This window comes from Callospermophilus lateralis, chromosome 17 (genome assembly GCF_048772815.1).
Source record: "Callospermophilus lateralis isolate mCalLat2 chromosome 17, mCalLat2.hap1, whole genome shotgun sequence".
In the NCBI taxonomy this organism is placed as follows: Eukaryota; Metazoa; Chordata; class Mammalia; order Rodentia; family Sciuridae; genus Callospermophilus; species Callospermophilus lateralis.
The window spans coordinates 37,933,899-37,954,346 of NC_135321.1; the positions used below are offsets into that span (position 1 = coordinate 37,933,899).

Sequence of the window (20,448 nt, forward strand, 5' to 3'; positions counted from 1 at the left end):
AAACTTTTAATTCAGGAGGTTCACAAATTCATTATTGCATTCAGACCATTCTCTTAGAGGGCTGAAGTTTCCAAATGAACTGTCCATAACAATCAAATCATCCCCAAATACACAATTTCCCACTCATTTGTACTTTTTGGGTATAGTACATCCCAAACATAACAGAAAAAAAGTAACAGAGTTTTATGTGGATTACTTACTCAATAATGTCTATCAAGCACCTGCTAATGTATAAGATGTTTTATTATGTGTCTATTTCTATCTCCAGTCAAGTTGCTAGATCTTTGCAGAGAGATTAAATGATAGGATTAAGCTAAATAGCAAAATTTTTAATGTTCATGTTTTTCAATTGCATTTACTATAAAATCAAAAAAATTGTTGAGAAGGGAACCCCTCCAGGTTTCTACGGCAAGGAATATTCATTCAGTATTATTAAAGTGAGGCTTCTTTCTTTCAGGTTATATTTGTTTTCAACAGCACGTAATTGCTATTTGAATTTGCTTCAATGAGTAAATATTTCGCAAATATATATTCTAACAAAACCATGCTTCCAAAATATCATTTATTTTTCCTGTTTAGATAACTCCCAAGAAAAGAATACCTTAAAAACAGAAATCATTTCATTATACATAAAATAAGTTATATCAAGAAATCAAAACCCAACAGAAAAATATACACAATACAAATGGATTTTAAATGTATGAAAAGATGTTCAATCTGTACCATAATAAATGAACACAGATTTAAATTTTAACTATGAGACACCAACTGCTCATCTATCGTATTGGCAAAGATATAAATGTAAAGATGGAGTACAATGTGAGAAGGTCCATGTGTTGTCAGTTTTGCTTTGCTGTGACTAAGATACCTGAAAAGAACAACTTGGAGGGGGAAAAGTTTATTTGGGGCTTATGGTTTCAGAGGTCTCTGTGCTCTCTGGCTTCATTGCTCTGAGCCTGAGGTGAGGCATAACATCATGGCGGAGGAACAGCAAAGGTCAGTTATTCAACACATGGAGGTCAGGAAGTAGAGAGACAGGAGGTGCCAGAGACAAAATATAAATCCCAAAGACAACTACTTCCTCAAGCCACACCTCACCTGCCTACAGTTTACCACCTAGTTGGTTTATTCAAATTAGTAATCCATCAAATGAATGAATCCACTAATTAGGTTACAGCTCTCATAATCTAATCATTTTTAGCTCTGAACATTCCTGAATTGCCTCACACATGAGTTTTCAGGGAACACCTCATCTCCAAGCCATCATGGTCCATCAAAATGTAAAATGCAACCGTTTTTGCCTGGCAATTTTACTTGGAGGAATTCATCCTACAGTAAACTCCTCTGTGTGTGTTGGGTGTCTACATACACACTAAACACAGTACTGTTCGTAATAGCATTCGCTTGCAGCCCAAATTCCTTCTCTGTATCCCTCATGTTCTTTCTTAGTCAATCTTTCATCATCTCTTAGCTAGATCTCTTAGCTAGAGAGGGAAACCTCTCTTTTACTCCTTCAATATGAAGAGTAGCCAGAATGATTTTCTAAAACACAAGTCAGATCATGTTGACCTGCTGCCTACACCCCTCCAGTGTCTATCTAACACCCTTGGAATAAAATGCACATCAGTTTTTATAAGACCCCCTTGGCAGTCTCTGTCTGAGCTCTGGCCTCAGCTGCTGCCTGACTGGCCCTTGCCCATGGTGTTCCCCACGCACAGGTTTTTCCCTCTGCTTCTCCAACACAGCTGACTCACCCCGACTTCTGCACTCTGCCTGGATTCTCTCCCCTTATTTTTTAACAAATGACTCCATCTCACTCTCCAAATTCTACCTTAATTATCACTCCATAGTGGTGTCTTCCCAGACCATTGCAACTGGATCAGCAACCAGACACTTACCCTCTATCCCATTGTCCCACTCAGTTTCTCTTCATGCCATCTGACTGTGTTCCTCTTCACTCTTTGCTTGTGTTCTTCTCTCTCCCTATAATGTTGGGATAAAAGCTCTAGGAAAGAAGGGACATTATCTGCTTTGTTCCCTGCTACATTATCAGCAGCCTGAAAAGTATTTACACATAATGAGTCTTTGATCAAATGTTTGTTGAATAAATTCATAAATGGCCATCAGAAAGGAAAGGAATAAATTACAGGACACACATCAAACAGAACACTGCAGCCATTTAAAATAATGCAGCAGAAGACAATGCCAGTGTTATCTTCTGATCATTCCCTCCCACATCACACTGATCCGCCCATGACCTCCCTCCTAGACCTCTGCTGGGACACCTCTGCTCCTGGTTCTGCTGAGCTGAAGTCATTCCCAGCCTGTGTCTCAAGACCTCTGCCTTGGCTATACCTGCACCTACACCTGCCTGACTCCCTCCCTCATTTCAGTCACTCCTCTACTCTAAAGTCACCCATCAGAAAGACCTCTCCAGCCACCATCAGAGCTCCCCACCCTTGTCGCTCTTTCTCCCAGACCCTAATTGACTTGTCTTTGTTGCACTTGTCATTTGAAACAAAAGGGCCTATTTTATTTGTGTCTAAATGCGCCTCCTCTGACTTGATGCTCCTAGATATTGTTCCCCAGGACCTCTCAGCAGGTACAGCCTTTCCTGGCATGGAGTAGCCACAGAACACATTGATTAATGGGAAATAAATGAATATATTCTTTAGTGCAAAAGCGCAAGACACTGAACAATGCATCTATATAGTATGTTGCTACCATCTGTTTTAAAGAAAATGGCAGTGATGGCCTCTAAGGGAGAAGAGTGACAGATTAAGGGTCAGGAATAGGAGAGGAACTTACTGGTGCTGACTATATCCTCCTTTTTTTTTTTTTTTTTTTTTTTTTAGATTGTATTTTACCATGGGTGTTTAATCACTTTTCCAAAAATATTAAGAAACATGTCATTTTGGATAGTTTTGCAAGTTGATGTATTTGAGCCCAAAAGGAAATGAAGATCTCTATAACTGTTGCATTGAAATGACAAACATTCCATAACCATTGAATGGGCAGTCCTATACACTTGACATTGCCCTACACAATCTCTTGTTTGGATTCTCATGAATATGTGTGCATTCTTGTGAAAATGCGTGCATTCATGGGAAGGGTACCTAGGCTTTCTGTTGCAAGAGAGAAAACAAGGGAGGAGACAGAGCAGTGTGGATCCTCAGTAGAGTAAGACCTTCATAATACAAACAAGCCCTCTGGGCCTTTTCTATGCCAGGAAAAAGACCTTTATGCCCCTGATATTCATGAATCTAATTGTAAGATTGAAATGGGGACTTCCGATTTAAAAAATAACAAGAGTAACCCTCTGCCGATAGACTCTTACCCAACCTTTGCTGGCTGATTTGCTAAGTGTTTTTCTGACTCCATCAAACAAATATACACTATTTTAAGAATGTCAACTATTTAAATACCCAGATTTACAGAAAACAAATTTAAAGCAGTGTCTACTTGCTTCAGTTAAGAATTTCTTCAAATATCAAACTAATAAACACATTTAAAATATGATTCAGTATAAAAATTATATACAAATTTCAGGAATACCATCATTGAACACTCAGGTACTCAGTAATTACTTATTGGTTGGATGAACATACCTATTGAAAATCAGTAGAGTGAAATGAATAAGAGCGTGGGTTGGGGTCCTGATATTCCCGTGTTTGGATTCAATCTCTGCCATTCATTAGCTGAATATGACCTTCAACAAGTGAATTAACCTCTCAAGGCCTCAGTATTTCTTATAGATATAAAATGGATGAGTAATGCCTGCTTCATAGCTATTTATATTAAAGGAAATATGCATGTAAATATAGGTAGATTTATATCAATATATTTTATCATGATAATATTTTATCAGGTATTATATTGTGAATCTTCCCCATTCACTTAATTTCTGCCTGAGTGCAAGCAAATGAATAGCATGAGCCAAACATGTGTGTTGTTATATTTTTACAGACATTATATATATATATATATATATATATATATATATATATATATATATATATATGTACTTAATTTACACATACATGGCACATAGTAAATGCTTGGTAATGATGGCTATTATTGTGAAAAGCAACATATAGCACTCTGACAGTCTGACTATGTTCACATCCACAGAGAAAGATTTTGTGCATAACCTTCTAAGACATTTTATTGCACTGGTAGAGGTGTAGGTTAAAACTCTTCATTGACTGAAATGTTTATGGCTAAAATTAACAATTCACAGGTATATGAGCTAATTGTAGCTGAGATTTGGCTTGTAGCAGTTGCTAACTTAGATTACATGTGTGGTGATGATAAGTCATACTGCAAAGTAAATAGTATGACTTACCCTTGCTCCAAGTTTATTATTCTATAACATCATCTGCTTCCTACCTTCTTAACTAAAAATATTCAATGTACATACTTTATTTCAATCCCCAGACTAGAGTAGATCAGGTGTTTAGAGCTGGAAAGGTTAAAAAAAAAAAAAAAAGTACAGACTGTTTCAAATTTAGAGACTAAATGAAAGGGATCCATCAGATGACCAAAGTGTATTTTGGGGTTTTGGGCAGGGGTTTCTTTTCTATTTTTTTTTTTTCTTTTCAATTTTCTGGCTCCCCCCACCCCTTTCCTTCTAGGACTACAAGTCTGTTTATAGTAAAGTTGGGAAATCTCACAAAGGGCCTTATAAACATGTGTTATTAGATTTTAAATCTGATTTGAAAGTGCCTCTCTCCTACTCCCTCTGAGTAAAGTGACCTTTTTAAATGGAGGGAAGTGGCTTTAGATGACAGTCATGATAAATGCGGTCATGTTCACTCAATAAAATAAGGCCCAGTGCATTTGAGGATAAATCAGTGAAATGTACAGCCCCACCTGTCTGTCTCCATCATTCATTTCCACTGTCACTTTCACAGTGGCTGATGGATCACAGTTGCTGTAAAATTAGACAGCCTTTAATCTCATTTCATCCTGATTAGCTTCTCTTTCCCCTTTCCCTCTAACTCACTGACTGACACGCTAAAAACTCATGCTGGGCTGTATAGGAACGTGGAGTACAAACCTCCTCCTTGTGAAGGCAAAGCAGGTGTCCACCTCTAGAGAAATCTGGAAAGGAGCCGGGATGCATTTGGTGTTATTTAAAACAGAATCAATAAGTTCAGTACCCAGTGCCTCTTTAAACAAATTGTTTGCTCTTGCTTACTGCCCTATTTGGCTTTCTGTTTAATCAGAAGTCAAAGAAATTAGGTCTTTTGCAAAATTCAAACATTGATTGAATATAGATTTTTCCCTCCCTAATAAATTTGGGAGGATTTTACATTAAAAATAATTTCAAAGAGGAGTTCTTTGTGTATATGTATAGCCTTTCACTTCATGATAATAATTCAGAAAAGGCAATTCAAGAATGAGAATATTGAAAATGTTTAATCAAAAAATAAAGTATACAAGCTTTTAAAACAAGAGTAAATGTATGTAGAGTAAATGAAAATACCTTCAAGTGGTCTTTATATTATGACTTCAAAAATCTTCTTTCCTCTTATTTTGAAGAGTTGAGTAGTTAGCTTAATACAATAGTTTCATTTGTTTGCATAAAACATAACAATAGAGGTAATGAAATGAAAAAGAGGCTTAAAAATAAATCATGTATTATTTCCTTCACTTAATTTCTGCTTGCCTGAATGGGAGCAAATAAATGACAAGAACGAAACATAATTGTTGTTATAATTTCAGAGATTGTACTATATTACAAAGCTGGACTTGTAGTTAGGAAGGAGGAAATATGATTTTTCCTTATTTTTAAGATTTGTGCATTGAACTTAGCAAAAGTTTAAAATAAACTTATGAAGTGTGGTGGTCATAGAGTAAGTAAGTTTTGGCTGATGGCCTCTATTCCTGCACTGTCAAAAATGACAATGCTGTGTAAGTTCACACTGGCCAGAGGACATTTAGCACAAGCCACTTGCAATATAGCACAGAACAGCCTACTTTTGGTGTATTTTGTACCAGAATCATAATTCAAACATCAGTAAGTTAACTTAAAAAAAAAAAAAAAAAACCAAGTCTTTAAAACATACCCCACCTTAGTTACACAATAAATCCAGCAAAAACTCTGCCCCTATGAATTCTGAGTGGTGAAGCCAACAGGATCCACACAGTTAAAAGCATTTTCCAAAGAGACAAACTGAGGATTGAGGGGGCTCAGGACATTCCTAGGACTCTAAGTCCAGTGACCCTAATTCATGGACCACTCAAACCACCATACACCCAATATCTACACCACCTTCTCCCCAAATGGGGGGTTCAAACACCAACACCTTCTCCCCCATGGAAATGAACTTCGCAAAACAATGAATGCTTGAAGTTAAAAATGCATTAATGAATTAATCAAAACTCCTCCAATCCTTTGGCAAGAACCTTAAATGATCCGATTTACTCTCCGAGTTACAGTTCTCAAAGCTATACCAATTCCTCCTTTTTTTTTTATTTACATACCTTATCCAGTATAAGCAATTTCTGAGGAAAATAAAAGACAATAAAAACAAAATGAAATGAGAGATATATATCACCCAAAATAAGTCAGGTGTGAGATAGGTTCCATCTCTTTCTCTCTTTCCCCCTCCCTCTCTCTCCCTTTCTGCATTGGCAAAAGAGCACAAAATAAGAGTTGGCTGGGACTCATATTGATTTCCCACTGCACTGATTTCTTAAGTGCTCTGTTGATCCGTGTCAAGCAATAAGTTCCCTGCCTGAACATGCACATCACCTCCCCATTTGTCCTCACCAGATTTAAGGTGCCCATATGATGAGCTGAACAAGGACATCATTTTTCCTACTGGTGTCACTGGGCCCCAACCACTGCAAGTGATATGATAACTAAGGCTGTAGAGGTTTACATTTACCCTATGATATTAGGCTAGCAGAGACCAAAACTGCACGGCACAAAAGGTGACAGGGGCAAACTCTTCTGTATGTTGTGACTTCCCAAAGGCGATGCAAATGAGAGCAAACACAGAAAAACCTGCTTTCTTGGGTTTCTGATTAATGCTCCCTCCTCTTACCCACTGCAGTAGGGCAGGGAGAGGTGAGGAGAAGGTATATTTGTGATGTTCCTGACAGTTTTCGTCTTTGTTACAGAAGAGCTCCTATGCAGATAGATAGAAAATGTGTGATTGTGCTGCTAATGACATTGTACAGGAAATTAAGCGTATACATTTGGAGGAGGCATTAAATCAGCAGGACCTTAATTTAAAAACTGAAAACTGTATGGAAATTCAGCTTGCTCATTGCTGTGGAATAGAGAGCTACCAAGCACCCCGAGTCTGTTTATGGAAAGATTGCCAGCAAGCCAACTTTGGGCAAAGCAACTTAGTGACTCCAGGTATATTCAGCATTACTTCTTCTAAGAAGTAACTGCCAGCCCTGACCATTTGGGAGTGTCAGTCATTGTTTGAGAATGTCATCCCCAGCATCAGGCAGGTGAGGAGGACTTAAGAATCCAAAACAGCATGACAGGTTGTTCTTGACTGATTTGTGGAATAACATTATGTAAAATTAATCAAAATGGGTTGGGTTTGAAACTGCTGGGAACACATCACTAAGCCAGTGTTTGGGGATGGCTGAATTGGTGGGTAGCTGTTTGCTGCTTATGCTGTTTTCTTCCTTCTGACTGAGTCGCACGTTTTATGCACCTCGGGAAAGTAAATAACTGGTGAGCCAAGGTATGAGGTCCTAATATGGAAAAAATTATACAATCTCTTTTCTCTTAATTCCAGTTATGCCATACAACAGTGCCCATCACTGCGTTGTGGAGGTAGAAAACTTCTTGTTCGTGTTGGGTGGAGAGGACCAATGGAATCCGAATGGTAATTATTGAATAACTTTAATTGTAGCTACTTGTGTTAGTCAGCATCGTGTTACTAAAACAAAATACCTGAAGCAACTAACTTTAAAGAGCAAAGGATTATTTAGCTCACAGTTGTGAAGTCCAAAGATATTGTCTGAGTCTGGTGAGGGCAGTAGATGGGACACATCTTGACAGGAATGCATGTAAGAGCCAATCATGATTGTGGGCAAAGAGAGAGAAGACAGGCAGGGTTTCCATAATCCCTTTTGGAGACATGTCCCCAGTGAACCAAGGATCTCCCCAAAGGCCCTACATTCTAAAGGTTCCTTTACCTCCCAATAGCACTATTCTGGGGACTAAGATTTCATCATATGGACCTTGAGGGACACATAATCCAAACCCTATCAATGCTCAACAAGTATGTTTTCACTGAAGGCATTAGTAGGGATCCATTTTGTAATTGGTGTAGCAAATGTATTTCCATGCAACAGGCACAAAAATAAAGTAGTCAGGAAATTTGGCTGACAAAGGGAGGGAAGGCCAGTCATCAACCTCACTGAGGGCTTATGTAGTGGAACACTCACTCTTTGCCTGGGAATTTGGCTTCACAGTGATCCCCAGCCCCTCTCCTTATCCAATGCCACAAGCCCAAGTACAACCAACTCCCCAGAGAACAGTAACAAGCTGCAGCTGCTAAAAATCCTCACCACCTTCTCCTCCACTTTCCTCCCATTTTATTGAAATGACAATGCAGCATTATCTACAGTTGCATCCATTTAGCTGACGTTATTTTGCAGCAGGTACAACTGAAGGTCCATTCTGCTGGCTGTTCCCTTTGCAAGTCTTCTTCCATAGGTTAACCCCACCATCTTCCCTTGGATGTGATTACTTCATAAATGTACCACAAAGAGAAACTAAACCTTTTGACACACTTCCCAAGCCAAACACAAGGAGAACACTGTGCTTTGCAGAATATGCAAAATTATCAAGGTATTTTTGGAAAGCTTGCACATGGAGGAGGAGTTGCAGTTGTAGCCTTCTGTGTAACAGAGATAATTATGACTGAGAAACCATAAAACAGCTTGCAGGTACACATTTTTACTTTTAAACCCCAGAACATCTAGCTGAAATTACATATACTGCATGTATTTTATTGTGAATGCTCTTTCAGCATCTGCACCGAGGCAAATTATAGAAAAATTGTTACATCTGTTTGCTCTAGAAGCTCCTACAGGGAAACCATCTAGGCCACCCACCAAAAACATTTCTTTTAAGAAAGGGAAGGAACACTTTTTTTCCCAGACCTGAAGTTTTGTTGTGTCTCAGTGTTGGAAAGGAGATAGCTCCTGGGACTTCCATGAGAAATAGATTCAGAACAAGAGCAAAAATGATACTTCACATTACTTCTTGAGCTTACCTTTGTAGTGATGGATTTGATATGTTACCAGAAGACCTTGACTCACATACAATCCACAGTAAATTCACCCACGCAGCCTTCCTTAGTGAGAGAATTCAATGAAGCATTTGTAGGTAAACACAGTGCACAACCATTGGGTTAAACTAAGCAAAGAACCTGCAGAATGTTCTTTTGGAAGGTCAAATTAAAATTAAAACATGACAGAAAAAGGCTGGGAAAATCCTAATTCATAGTACTCTCTCAGCCCACCTCTCTTCCCCTATGGGCTAGGCCTCTGTTTCCCAGTCTTTATACCACAACTCAGTTTTCACAAAGCACTCTGAACCTCCCATTCCTATAAGTCACCCCTTAGCAACTCAGAGAATCTCCTCCCTGGGTTTAGACACACACACACACACACACACACACACACACCCCTTAACTGCTTGCTGTTCGAACTTCAGATCAAAAAAAAAACACAGTCGAGAGAATTGGGTGGAGGATGAAGAGAGCTTAAAGGACATATTCCTCCCTCTAGTCTAGAGAATTAAGATTTTACCTCTGAACTAATTTGGACTCCCCATGAGACTATGATATTGGACTACCCCAAATTTCTTCCACCCTACCCAGAGAGAAATAGCAACTGGGTTTAAAGCCCTGCATGAAGGTGCTATGAGAAAAGGCCACCTGAACCCCAAACGGCATTGACTTCAAGGATGCCATTCCTCATTGACACTCAGCGTGCTCCACGTGGAGACTCACATGACAAACTGTCATCAGACCAACATGCTGAAGCATCAGACTAAAGTGCTGAGGCATTGTGTGCTTTTGAAAATTATTACCAGTGCTAATCATGTGACTCACTGCCTCTTTGTTTTAGCCACTAAGAAGCTCAGAATTAAATTTTAGTAAAGCTATAATTACTACATTTTAATTTTACAGTTAGTCTCAATAGAAGCCTGGCAGCTCTCTCTCTCTTTCTGTAAGATCCCTTTTAGAATTTTGGAAGCTTCCACATGGAAGGCTGAGCAGCTGAGTCATTCTGTCCCTGACTTATTGGGCACATGGTGTCATTTTGCATAGATCTGGGCAAAGGCTGATGAGCCACTGGCTTGGGCTCAAATTAGAAGAAAATGGGTTGCACCTGCAGCAAGTAGGCAGTCTTATGTACCCTGTGTCATAGACAGTCAGTGGCTAGTGTCTTCCCCAGGTGGAGGATGAGGGCAGAAGTTGAGGCAGCCTGTTCGGCTGAAGGAGGAGCTTGACCATTAGCAGCCTAGGAAATGGTGCATCTCTTTGATAAAAGGGATCTGGCTGGATACCAAGATCATCCATCACAATCTCATAAACATTTTGCAAGTAGCTTCATATTCCATTCATCTGGTCAATGATAGCAGACCTCTTTAATATTAGTAGTAATATTTATTAAGTAATTGTTATTTTAGCCAGAAACTTTGCTAAGCACTTACCTACATTGTTTCACTTAATCCTCACAACCATATTGTGAGCCATGTTCTATGAGCAAGGTTTACCATGAGGACACTAAGCCTCAAGAGACTAGGCACTGGTCACGACACCGCTTGCAAGAAGCTGAACTGATTCCAAAGTAGGTAAGACTCCAGAGCCTTAATCTCTAAGTCTGCTAGTCAATAATGCTGTCCGGTGACACAACATCACTGCATTATACTGCCTGTAACATAATCAAAATCTATTCATCTGCTCAACCACAATAGAAACAATTGTGTTTTTGCTATTTCTCTTGTAAAATTAAATCTCTATTATATCACAATGGGAAGTGGCTTTCACTCACTCACAAAGAACTCTTCATCATTCCACATTTAGAAAACTATGAAAGAACTCAAGTATCTCAAAAATACAGAATTTTCATATTCTAATACCTCATGCAATTAATACTAGATCTTATGAAGAATAACAATCCTTTGATCACATATAAATGTGCTTTAGGAAGTGTGATAGAAAATTTCCAAATCCATGGCTTCATATACTACATTTGTGTGCCTCCAAAGATAAAATCATCTCAAGTTAAACTTTAGTTCTTGTGAAAAAGGTGCCTGAAATGAAATATCCTTGAATGAAATACAAAATTCTAAATTTCAGTACATGCTCATAAAATACAAATGCATGCTCTTCAAACACATAGTTTCACTTCTTGAGGGCCTAGATTATAAGACCAAAATTTGAAGTCAGAAAATAAAAATTGGTTACTGGAAATATAAACAGGACACATATATAATCTTTCTACCAGGTAGAGTATAAATATTAACTCCTATCAACTTCCTTCATATCATTAGTGATAGTATTGCTTTGATATTTTAATGAATATGTATATATTCTATCAATGCCTTAATCTACATTTGTCACTTGCTGATAACCACCTCCCAAACCAACAACTCACAGAAACTTCCTTTCCTTCCCACTTCCTTCTCTTTGACCACTGACTATGAACTGCCATCCGTTACCCATTTATCTCTTCACTCAAGGGCTAGTCACCCCTACCTTCACTCTGTTGTATGTATTTGCAGTCCTCACAGCTCTCTCTCCTTCCTCTTGCCTAGCAATCTTGATCCTGGTTAAACCCAACTCTCTTCCACCTTTTCCTTGCTCCTGAGCAGCTAAACCTGGAGGAGAAAACCACACAGCCACACTGGCTGCTCGTCAACCCTACTAAATATCTGTGATCAGTGCACTCAGCCACACCCCCCTGATGATTATTTCATGTCTTTTCTCTCCTTCAATGCCTCCTTCTCCAAAATCCTCACTGTCCTCTCAGTTGCTGGCCTTGCTTCTTAGTTTTAAGAACACAGAAGCATTTACGAGATAAATTCTCTATTTTTGCTTGCTCAAGGGACTTTCCAGTGTTTCTGAACTTAAAAAACAACCAAGCAACCTCCCCATGGATGCTGTATCTTCCAGCTATAATCTTTTGATTGCAAAAGTCCTAAGAAGCATTGCCTACCCTCTTACCTCTGTTTTCCAGCACCTAAGTGTCTCCTGAGTAGTCCTCTCAGGGTTTTAGCCCCATCCGTTCACTGAAGCAGCACTTGTAAGGGCCATGCCACCTTCCAGGAGTTGCCAGTACTGTGGTACATTCTCAGTTGCCCACCCCCTGATTTTCAAAAGCTGTTTGACTTGGCTTTCAAAACACCATACTTTCCCTCTTATCTCTGATAATTCTTTTCCTTTGTTGTTTTTTTTTCCTTTTCTACTCCAGTGGTGATTATGAGGATCATTATCTTCCAATCCCATACCCTCTCTCTAAATGGTTGCATCCAATCCCTTCTTCTGCAGTGGTCTCCCTACCAACTCTTCTATACACAGCAGCCAGAGTGATGAATTAATCCACGTTCCTCACTTGCTCAGAGCTCTCCACTTCCAGTTGTTCTTCCTGTAGTAAGATACAAAATCTTACTTTGGTCCACAAGCACAATGTGTTCTAGACCTTGACACCTCTCTGATTTCTGCCCAGTCACTTCAGCATGCTCACTGTTTTGGAACTCATCACCAGCCAGAGATTTTATACTTGCCTGCCCCCACTGCCTGTGAAGTTCATCCTGCTGATAAGTGCATAGCTTGCAACACACACTGTAAGCAGGTGGCCTTCCTGTTTCAACTGGCCTCCCCTCCATCACTCCTTGCTTTATTATTCTTTATAATGTTCATCTCTACTTGATATTGTATAATGTGTTCATTAATTCATTTACAAGGATAGAGACCTTGCCTTTCTCATATACCAATATATTTTCAGAGCCTAGAACACACAAGTCATTGAGTCATTTAGTAAGTGCTCAATATATATTTGTGCAATTAATAACTAGGTTATGTGTCCCTGCCTGTGTGAATGCATACACACACACATTCATTCTCTCTCTCTCTTTCTCTCTTCCCCTCTCTCTTTCTGCCCATCTCACCCACCCCCAATATGTATGCAAAATTACAAGCATTTTAATACCTTGGAGGCTCTTAGGCTTCTTAGGCTCAACAGAGGGGATGAGCTGGTTAAACAGCTTGGGGACTCATGCTTCCCATTTCAGCACATGTACTTGTGTATATGACACAGCCACTGTGCTTCCCCCAATGCACATGCAGAACTTGCATGACATGCATGGTACAAAACTGATTTCCCAACTCCGGCTGTTGGGAATTGCTATTATTTCCACGAGGAGACAAAAGAACATGGTTTGGGGGTCAATAAAAGAAGTTTTGTTAATGGGGGAAGCTAGGCATATGCTGGAAGAGAGAGATGGGAAATTCTGTGTGTTCCTCAATTTTGTTGTGAATTTGATTTTTTTAAAAAAATAAGATTTTAAATTTTTTTCAGGAAAAAAGAAAAGAAATTAAAAAAAAAACCAAAAACTCTAACTAAAGATACTATACAAACCAGTCTCTGGAACTGATCATTTATAGCTGATAGCTTTTTGTTTTTAAAATATAAAAGCAACAAAACACAGAATTTTTACCTTAACAGTGTGATAAAAGCAGTTTAGTAAACATACTTGGTTGATTTAGTTTTATCCTAAGTCATTCCAAAAATAATTAAAGGGAAAGAGAAGAAAAAGGGACCATTTTGAGGAGGCACATGCATTCACAATGATTTCAAGTGCTGTTACATTGCCCCTCTACTAAATTCACCTGTCAAATCTGAGAACAGCAAGACCTCATTTAAAAACTACTAAATGTGCAAATCAACAAAGAAGTCTAAGTTTTAAGTGTCTCAAATGTATTTTTACAGGAAAACATAGTACAAATTTTGTCAGCCGATATGATCCCCGATTCAATAGCTGGATTCAACTTCCACCCATGCAAGAAAGGTAAGTTCATTTCTTATGTCTGAAAATGTGTGACTGCTTCTCAGGAAGCATGGGTGCTAGAGGGTTTTCCATGATGAAGAATGCTAACCAGAGTTCATGAGAGAGACATTGGCAAAACACAAAACTTGGCCTAGCCAATTTAGATTACCTGCCTTGTTGACTCAATAGAGAAAAATAATTAAATCAGTCAATTATTTAATGTAGGAAGAAAAAAAATTGTGACTTGTCTTCTTTTACTGTAATGATTGATATTTTGCAAACAGAGCTGTATTTCTACTGGCCCTATTCCTCTTCTTGGTGCTAATATATTTAAATCCTAAAACCAAAATATAAAACACCATTCCCATAATGATATGCATGTCAGTGCAGCAATTTCAATGTTAAACTATTCAATCTTAAATTTAATATTCAATATTAGAACTTGACATTTAAATATTTGGTATTTAAATATTTATTTGAATTTAATTGTTCACTAGTAAATCCAAGTCTTATTAACTCAGATAGTTTACCTTTGCCTCACCAAATGTCTTCAAGAACAGGTCATTTATTAGCTTAAAAAAATAGTCTTGCAAAGTGTCATTTAATTTTTTGACATAACAGAGTGTTTATCTCGTCCAAGTCTCCTAGCAACCAAAGAAAAAGATAGCTACTATATTTGCACATATTTTGTGTCTCCTGGCTGTTATTCAGGCATAATACCATGTCTTTATATGCATATAAAAATTCATATGACAGATTTTGACACTTGGTTCTTTTTAAATAATATCTGGACATAGCCTCTTGAGCAAATTCTCCAAGATGAGAGTCACAATAAACCACAACCTGTTTTGTCTCCTCCATTGAGTTATTTAAGAAGTAATCAAAAGCATTGCTGCTCTTTCATATTTCCTGCATGACCCCTCTCCTCAACATATCTTTTAACATTCGAGCACATTACACTGAAATCAAATTCGACCCTTCATCATAAATTCCAAGTCAAAAGAAATTTTCAGAAAATACCATTTATTCAAAAATGTACGTCACTGCAACAAGACAGTATGAATCTATGGTCTAGAGAAACTCAACATCTATCTATGACTTACAGACAAAGTAAGACTTTCAGGAAACTAGAAGCTATACACAAGACACATGCTAAAGATCACAGGCACTTTTAGGAATGTCTACTTTAGTGGTACCTCGAGAAATAATTCTAGGTCTATTAATATCCTGACAAACTCCAGGAGCCAGAAGCTTCCTGGTGTCTTTTCTCCAGAGCACCTTGTGTCTCTCCTTTGAGAGGTTATTTCCCCTAGTTAGTGGTATTGTCACTGCATCAATATGCCCTTTAATCAAAACCATTCCAAAAAAAAGTTTGATTTGAAAAATAACTGTCAATCCATGTTTGAAATGTGATCATCTCATCACCACAGTCCCCTTTGCTGGGGGCTGTACACCACGATAATTAACCTTCACGCCTTCGGCTTGGGAGGCATAACTCACGTCGCGGTCAATTATCTCGCTGTAGAGCCCCTAAGGAGGGGAAGTATTGCTGCAAAACCTAATTAGTAATTTTTTAAAAAAATGTGTATTGTTTACTTGATAGTCTATAATGACTTCCTCTGAGGCACTATGGCCTATCATGGCAGGGTCCTACTTAGACAATTTTTAGCAGCTCATTGACCTGATAAAAAGACCTGCCATGGTCTGTCGGCGCCCGGCAGCCACCGTTGACAGGATGGACTGTTTAACGTTTCTTTCCAAGTCATTATGGTATATCATGTCAGGTCCCTAGTAAAAGAAGTTTTTTTTTAGATTTAGAACAATCAGCTCGATAGACCAAATAAAGAGCTCCTTACAGAGCTGAGTGGGAAAAAGCAGATCTCACAAATGCCCAGTCAATCTTCTAGCTCCATCTCTCCTGTGGCTTGGTTGACCCAGGCAGCAATCCATAACTTCAAAGGAAATTTTCCTGTCATTGCCAGACTCCCATTTCAAATAGCAGGAAACATCAGTGGACTAATTGGTGATTAAACGTTGAAGAAAAATAATCATAAGTATACGAGACACTCTTCAGATCAGAAAAGTCTATTGAAACATTTACTTGAGTTTATTTTATAATATGTAGATTATGAATCAAACCAGAAGTCTCTGCCACCTCTTTCATTATACTACCAAACTACTGAGAAATTGTTATGCTGAGAAATTACCAAACTGATTGAGAATAACAGAAACATGTTGCGAACCACCTCCAGAATACCTCATTCTTTCAGAGCTGGGTGGATAGATTACTAGGATATCTTGCCTAATCCGAGGTCCCAAAGCTTTGGTAATAAAACTACTGAGTCTTCTCCCAGTTCAGAAGGAAGTGGGCACACAGCCTGCAGGCTGACTTCACCGTGGGCAGCTCATGCATCTCGTGCCTGCCAGTGTGAATTGACAGCCAAATCATTGGATGAAAATATAAATTTAAATGTAATGCTGAGGAATTGTTTTGGTCTTAGATTTTAGAATCTGATTCTGCAGTAAGAAGGAAAGGGCAAGATTGAAAATTTGGATCAACAGAAATGCTTTGATCACTTCAATTTTTTCAATGAAATAGACATTTTAAGTATTATTCTTATGGCATCTTACCCCCTAGCTAGTTTAAAAGATCAGAAAAAGAAAAAGCTGTTTGAAGAACAGAGCTTTTATTTCACAAAGGAAGTGAGAGGCCAGAAGTTAATACATCAAAAATGCTTCCAAAGTTAAATATTTTGCTTCTAAGAGTCTTATAAGAAACCACAGGAGACAATATTCTGTTTGAAAAATCTGTTGTTTTTTTATCTGATGATGGACGTCAACAACTCAAGCTGAGATAAAGTTATAGTAATTCAGTCTCATGCTCTGGATATAAACTGACCATCCTAAAGGTCAGCAAGGACTCGGAAAGATATGTCAAATAAGTAGGGTTTAAAGTATCTTTGTAGAAGTTATTTGTTAGTTTTTCTAAATGAACCTCAGAAATATTGAATATTTCTTTATGGCAGTGGGGACAAGGAGAAGAGAGAACATAAGAAATAAACAATCTGAAATACAAATTGTGGGCTGCCACTAAAAGAATCATTAATGACCTTGAACTTACTTTTCCACAATGCAAACAAACAAATAGTCTAAATCAAGTGTGCTCTTCATATGGGATGGAGGGGAAGGAACATTCCCAAGAGAGATCTGGCCTGGTAAAATTTTAGGCTCAAGCAAATATTCACAGTAGTTGCTGATAGACCATTAACAATCTATAATGTGTCTTAAGAATTCTCACTTTGGGCATGCAAGAGAATAAGTCAAAGACAATTTTTTGCTAGTGGAATTTCTACATAAAATTGCACTTTAAGTTAGGAAGTGAAATCTACTAATTCTTCCCCCTTTAGTTCCTAACAGTGACACTATGTGGCTAGAGCTTAGGAGTACTCAGGGATCATCACATTAAGAATGATTTGACTGAAAAAAGAACACATTCTGAAGGCTGACTCAGTGTCACAGCAGGGAAGGAACCAGATCAGGAAAAAAGCAAGAAAATTAACATTTAGACTAGATAAAAGGAGTTTACCTTACCAAAGGGATCCTTCGCTTGTTCTTCACCATCTAAATTCAATTAAATAGGGGACTTTCACTTTTGTAATGACTGATTGGCACTTTATTTTCCAGACCAGTAGTACCACCTAAAATTCACCATTACCACCTTACAGCCCACCTGGTCCGAATTATTTAAAGATAGTCCACTGCTGAAATAAATAAATGTATTATTTCAGAAGTTCTAAATTCTGTCATTGAACCATGTGGAAGAAGTATATTGACCTACCCTGTGTTGATGGTGCAAAGAAATATGTCACTTTAGAACAGACTATTTGAGACAGGTGTCATTCTTTTCAATAAAACATGTTAACTTGAAATGGCAAAGAACTAGTAAAAGCGGGACACAGTGGCACATGTCCCTAATCCCAGGAGCTTGGGAGGCTGAGACAAGAGGATGGCAAGTTCAAAGCCAGCCTCAGCAAAAGCAAGATACTAAGCAACTCAGTGAGTCCCTGCCTCTAAAAAATACAGAATAGGGCTGAGAATGTGACTCAGTGGCCAAGTACTACTGAGTTCAAGCCCCAGTACCAAAAAAAAAAAAAACTAGTAAAATAACTTTGACCTATCTTATTTGATGAGAGAACCAATCTATTTAGAGAAATGAAAGAAATAAGTGGTCCATCTGAATGCACTTGATTTTGCAACTGTTTTTAAACCTAATTTTATATTTAGATGAGTTTTTACTCCTGTATGCCAGGAAATCCCAATTGTTTTTAGAAATCCCTTTGATTATCTGACTAAAAGCTATGAAATATCTTCCTCCAATAAAATTGCACATATGCAAATATATATATATATTATATATAATATATATATTAAATTAAAATTTCACTTTTATTTGTGTGTGTGTGTGTGTGTGTGTGTATATATATATATATATATATATATATATATATATATATATAAAATTAAAAATTTCAGTTTTCTGGACCCCTCAGAAGACAAAGATCCATGTTAACAACCCTTAATTTATGAAATCTTTATTTCCATTCCTACTTTTCTCCCTTCTCCTTCTACCATTATTGTTATTTATGATACTCTTGAATTTTCCATACCATATATTTCTTTCAGAAAACAAACACTGTCAAAATATGACTCTAAAATATTAATAATAGCTATCAAGATCATTTCAGAACTATCAATTTTTAAAAAACTAAATAAATCACCATCTATAATAAATAGTATACCTACATGGCAATAAAATATCTAACCAAACATTAAGGATTTTAATCATCAGTTAAATATTTGTAAAACCTTTTTATCCAGGTAATATTAATTGACAGTTCCTGAGAATAGACAAAATGCAGGATACTATGACAAGCACTTAGACATATTTGCAAATATCTTGCGTAGAAGCAACCATATCATCCCCATGTTGCTGATGAGCAATTTGAGGCTGAGAGAGGTTCAGTAACACGTTGAAGGTCACAAACCTAGTGAATCACAGAGCCAGGTAATCTCACTTCAGAAATCAAATTGTTAATCAGGATGCATTATACTGCTACCCAGATGTGTTAGCACTTCATAAACACAATCTGGAAAAGTCTCCAAAAAATGTAGGTTCACCCTATGAAAACCTTGAGCATTCCCCATCGTGCAATGAGCACTGCACAGAATCTTGGGATTGATTTTTATGGAAACCAGTAATTTATCCAATGTAACTTAAGTTCTCCAAGGAGCTCGGCACTTAGCAATTACACTTACTCAATTCTGGACCACATGTTATCGTTGTGAAATATACAATTCTAATAGCATCCTTAAAAAAAAAAAAAAAAGCAAAAGGGTCATAGACATGGCCAGGGACCAGTGACGGTGGCACACACCTGTAATCTCAGCGGTTTAGTAGGCTGAGGCAGAAGAATTGCGAGTTCAAAGCCAGCCTCAGCAAAAGTAAGGTGCTAAGCAACTCAGTGAGACCCTGTGTCTAAGTAAAATACAAAATAGGGCTGGGATGTTGCTCAGTTGTTGAGTGCTCCTGAGTTCAATCCTCAGTACCCACCCACCCCCCCCCCAAAAAAAAAAAGAAAAGGTCATGGACATGCTTAAAGTTTCATCATAGTCATCCTAATTCTTTATTTTTGAGTCCTCTTTGAACCTTTATTCTCCTTCACCTCTTATATTTTATTAGTCATGAATCTTGTGTCATATTCCTTGGACATACCTTGTGCTTCACTCTTTCCCATTTCTTCCATTAAGATTCTAATTCAGGTCTCACTCCTAAATTATGGCTTACCTCAGAACTGGCCACCTGGTCTCTGATCCTTTGGTCACAGCTTGCATCTCTTGCCTTTGATGGTATTATAACAAAATATCATTGATAGCCTCTCTTTGAAAGAGACTGAAGCAGTATCTGAGAGAATCAATACCAAAACTACTTAGATGAACTTTCTATAATTGGTCATAGAAGAGAAAAATTTGAACATTATATGAAGTTCAAAAAAGTTATTCTATTTTCAGTAGTACTAGGAGGGGGAAAAAAGAAAAAATGATAATTGAAGAAAATTTTTGATGATGTAGTTCTCTTATAAATTGGGAACAATGACCCTTGAAGGACCATAAAGAAAGTGAATGTCAAGATAATTTATTATTGCTACATTATCTACCTCATTTTTCACTTTGTCTTACTGAGCTGTGATATCTGTACAAGGTACCAAATATCCCAAACATTAATGAACAGTTTAACAGTGTATGAAAAGCAAGATATAAAGAAGAAAGAGTTGGTGAATTTCTCCTCTACTGTTGCTTTGACATCAAAAATGTTTACCAGACTGGGCAGTGCATATGATTACTTC

General features: G+C 37.7%; 1 protein-coding gene across 1 annotated transcript in view; it reads left to right on the forward strand.

Moving 5' to 3' along the window:
* The window catches only part of Klhl14 (kelch like family member 14), a 92,034-nt gene that overhangs the window by 64,967 nt on the left and 6,619 nt on the right, over window positions 1–20,448 (forward strand). Inside the window, exons 3-4 of the mRNA XM_076837244.2 lie at window positions 7,770–7,859; window positions 13,987–14,065. Coding sequence (XP_076693359.1) covers window positions 7,770–7,859; window positions 13,987–14,065 — 169 coding nt within the window. The remainder of the gene's footprint in view (window positions 1–7,769; window positions 7,860–13,986; window positions 14,066–20,448) is intronic.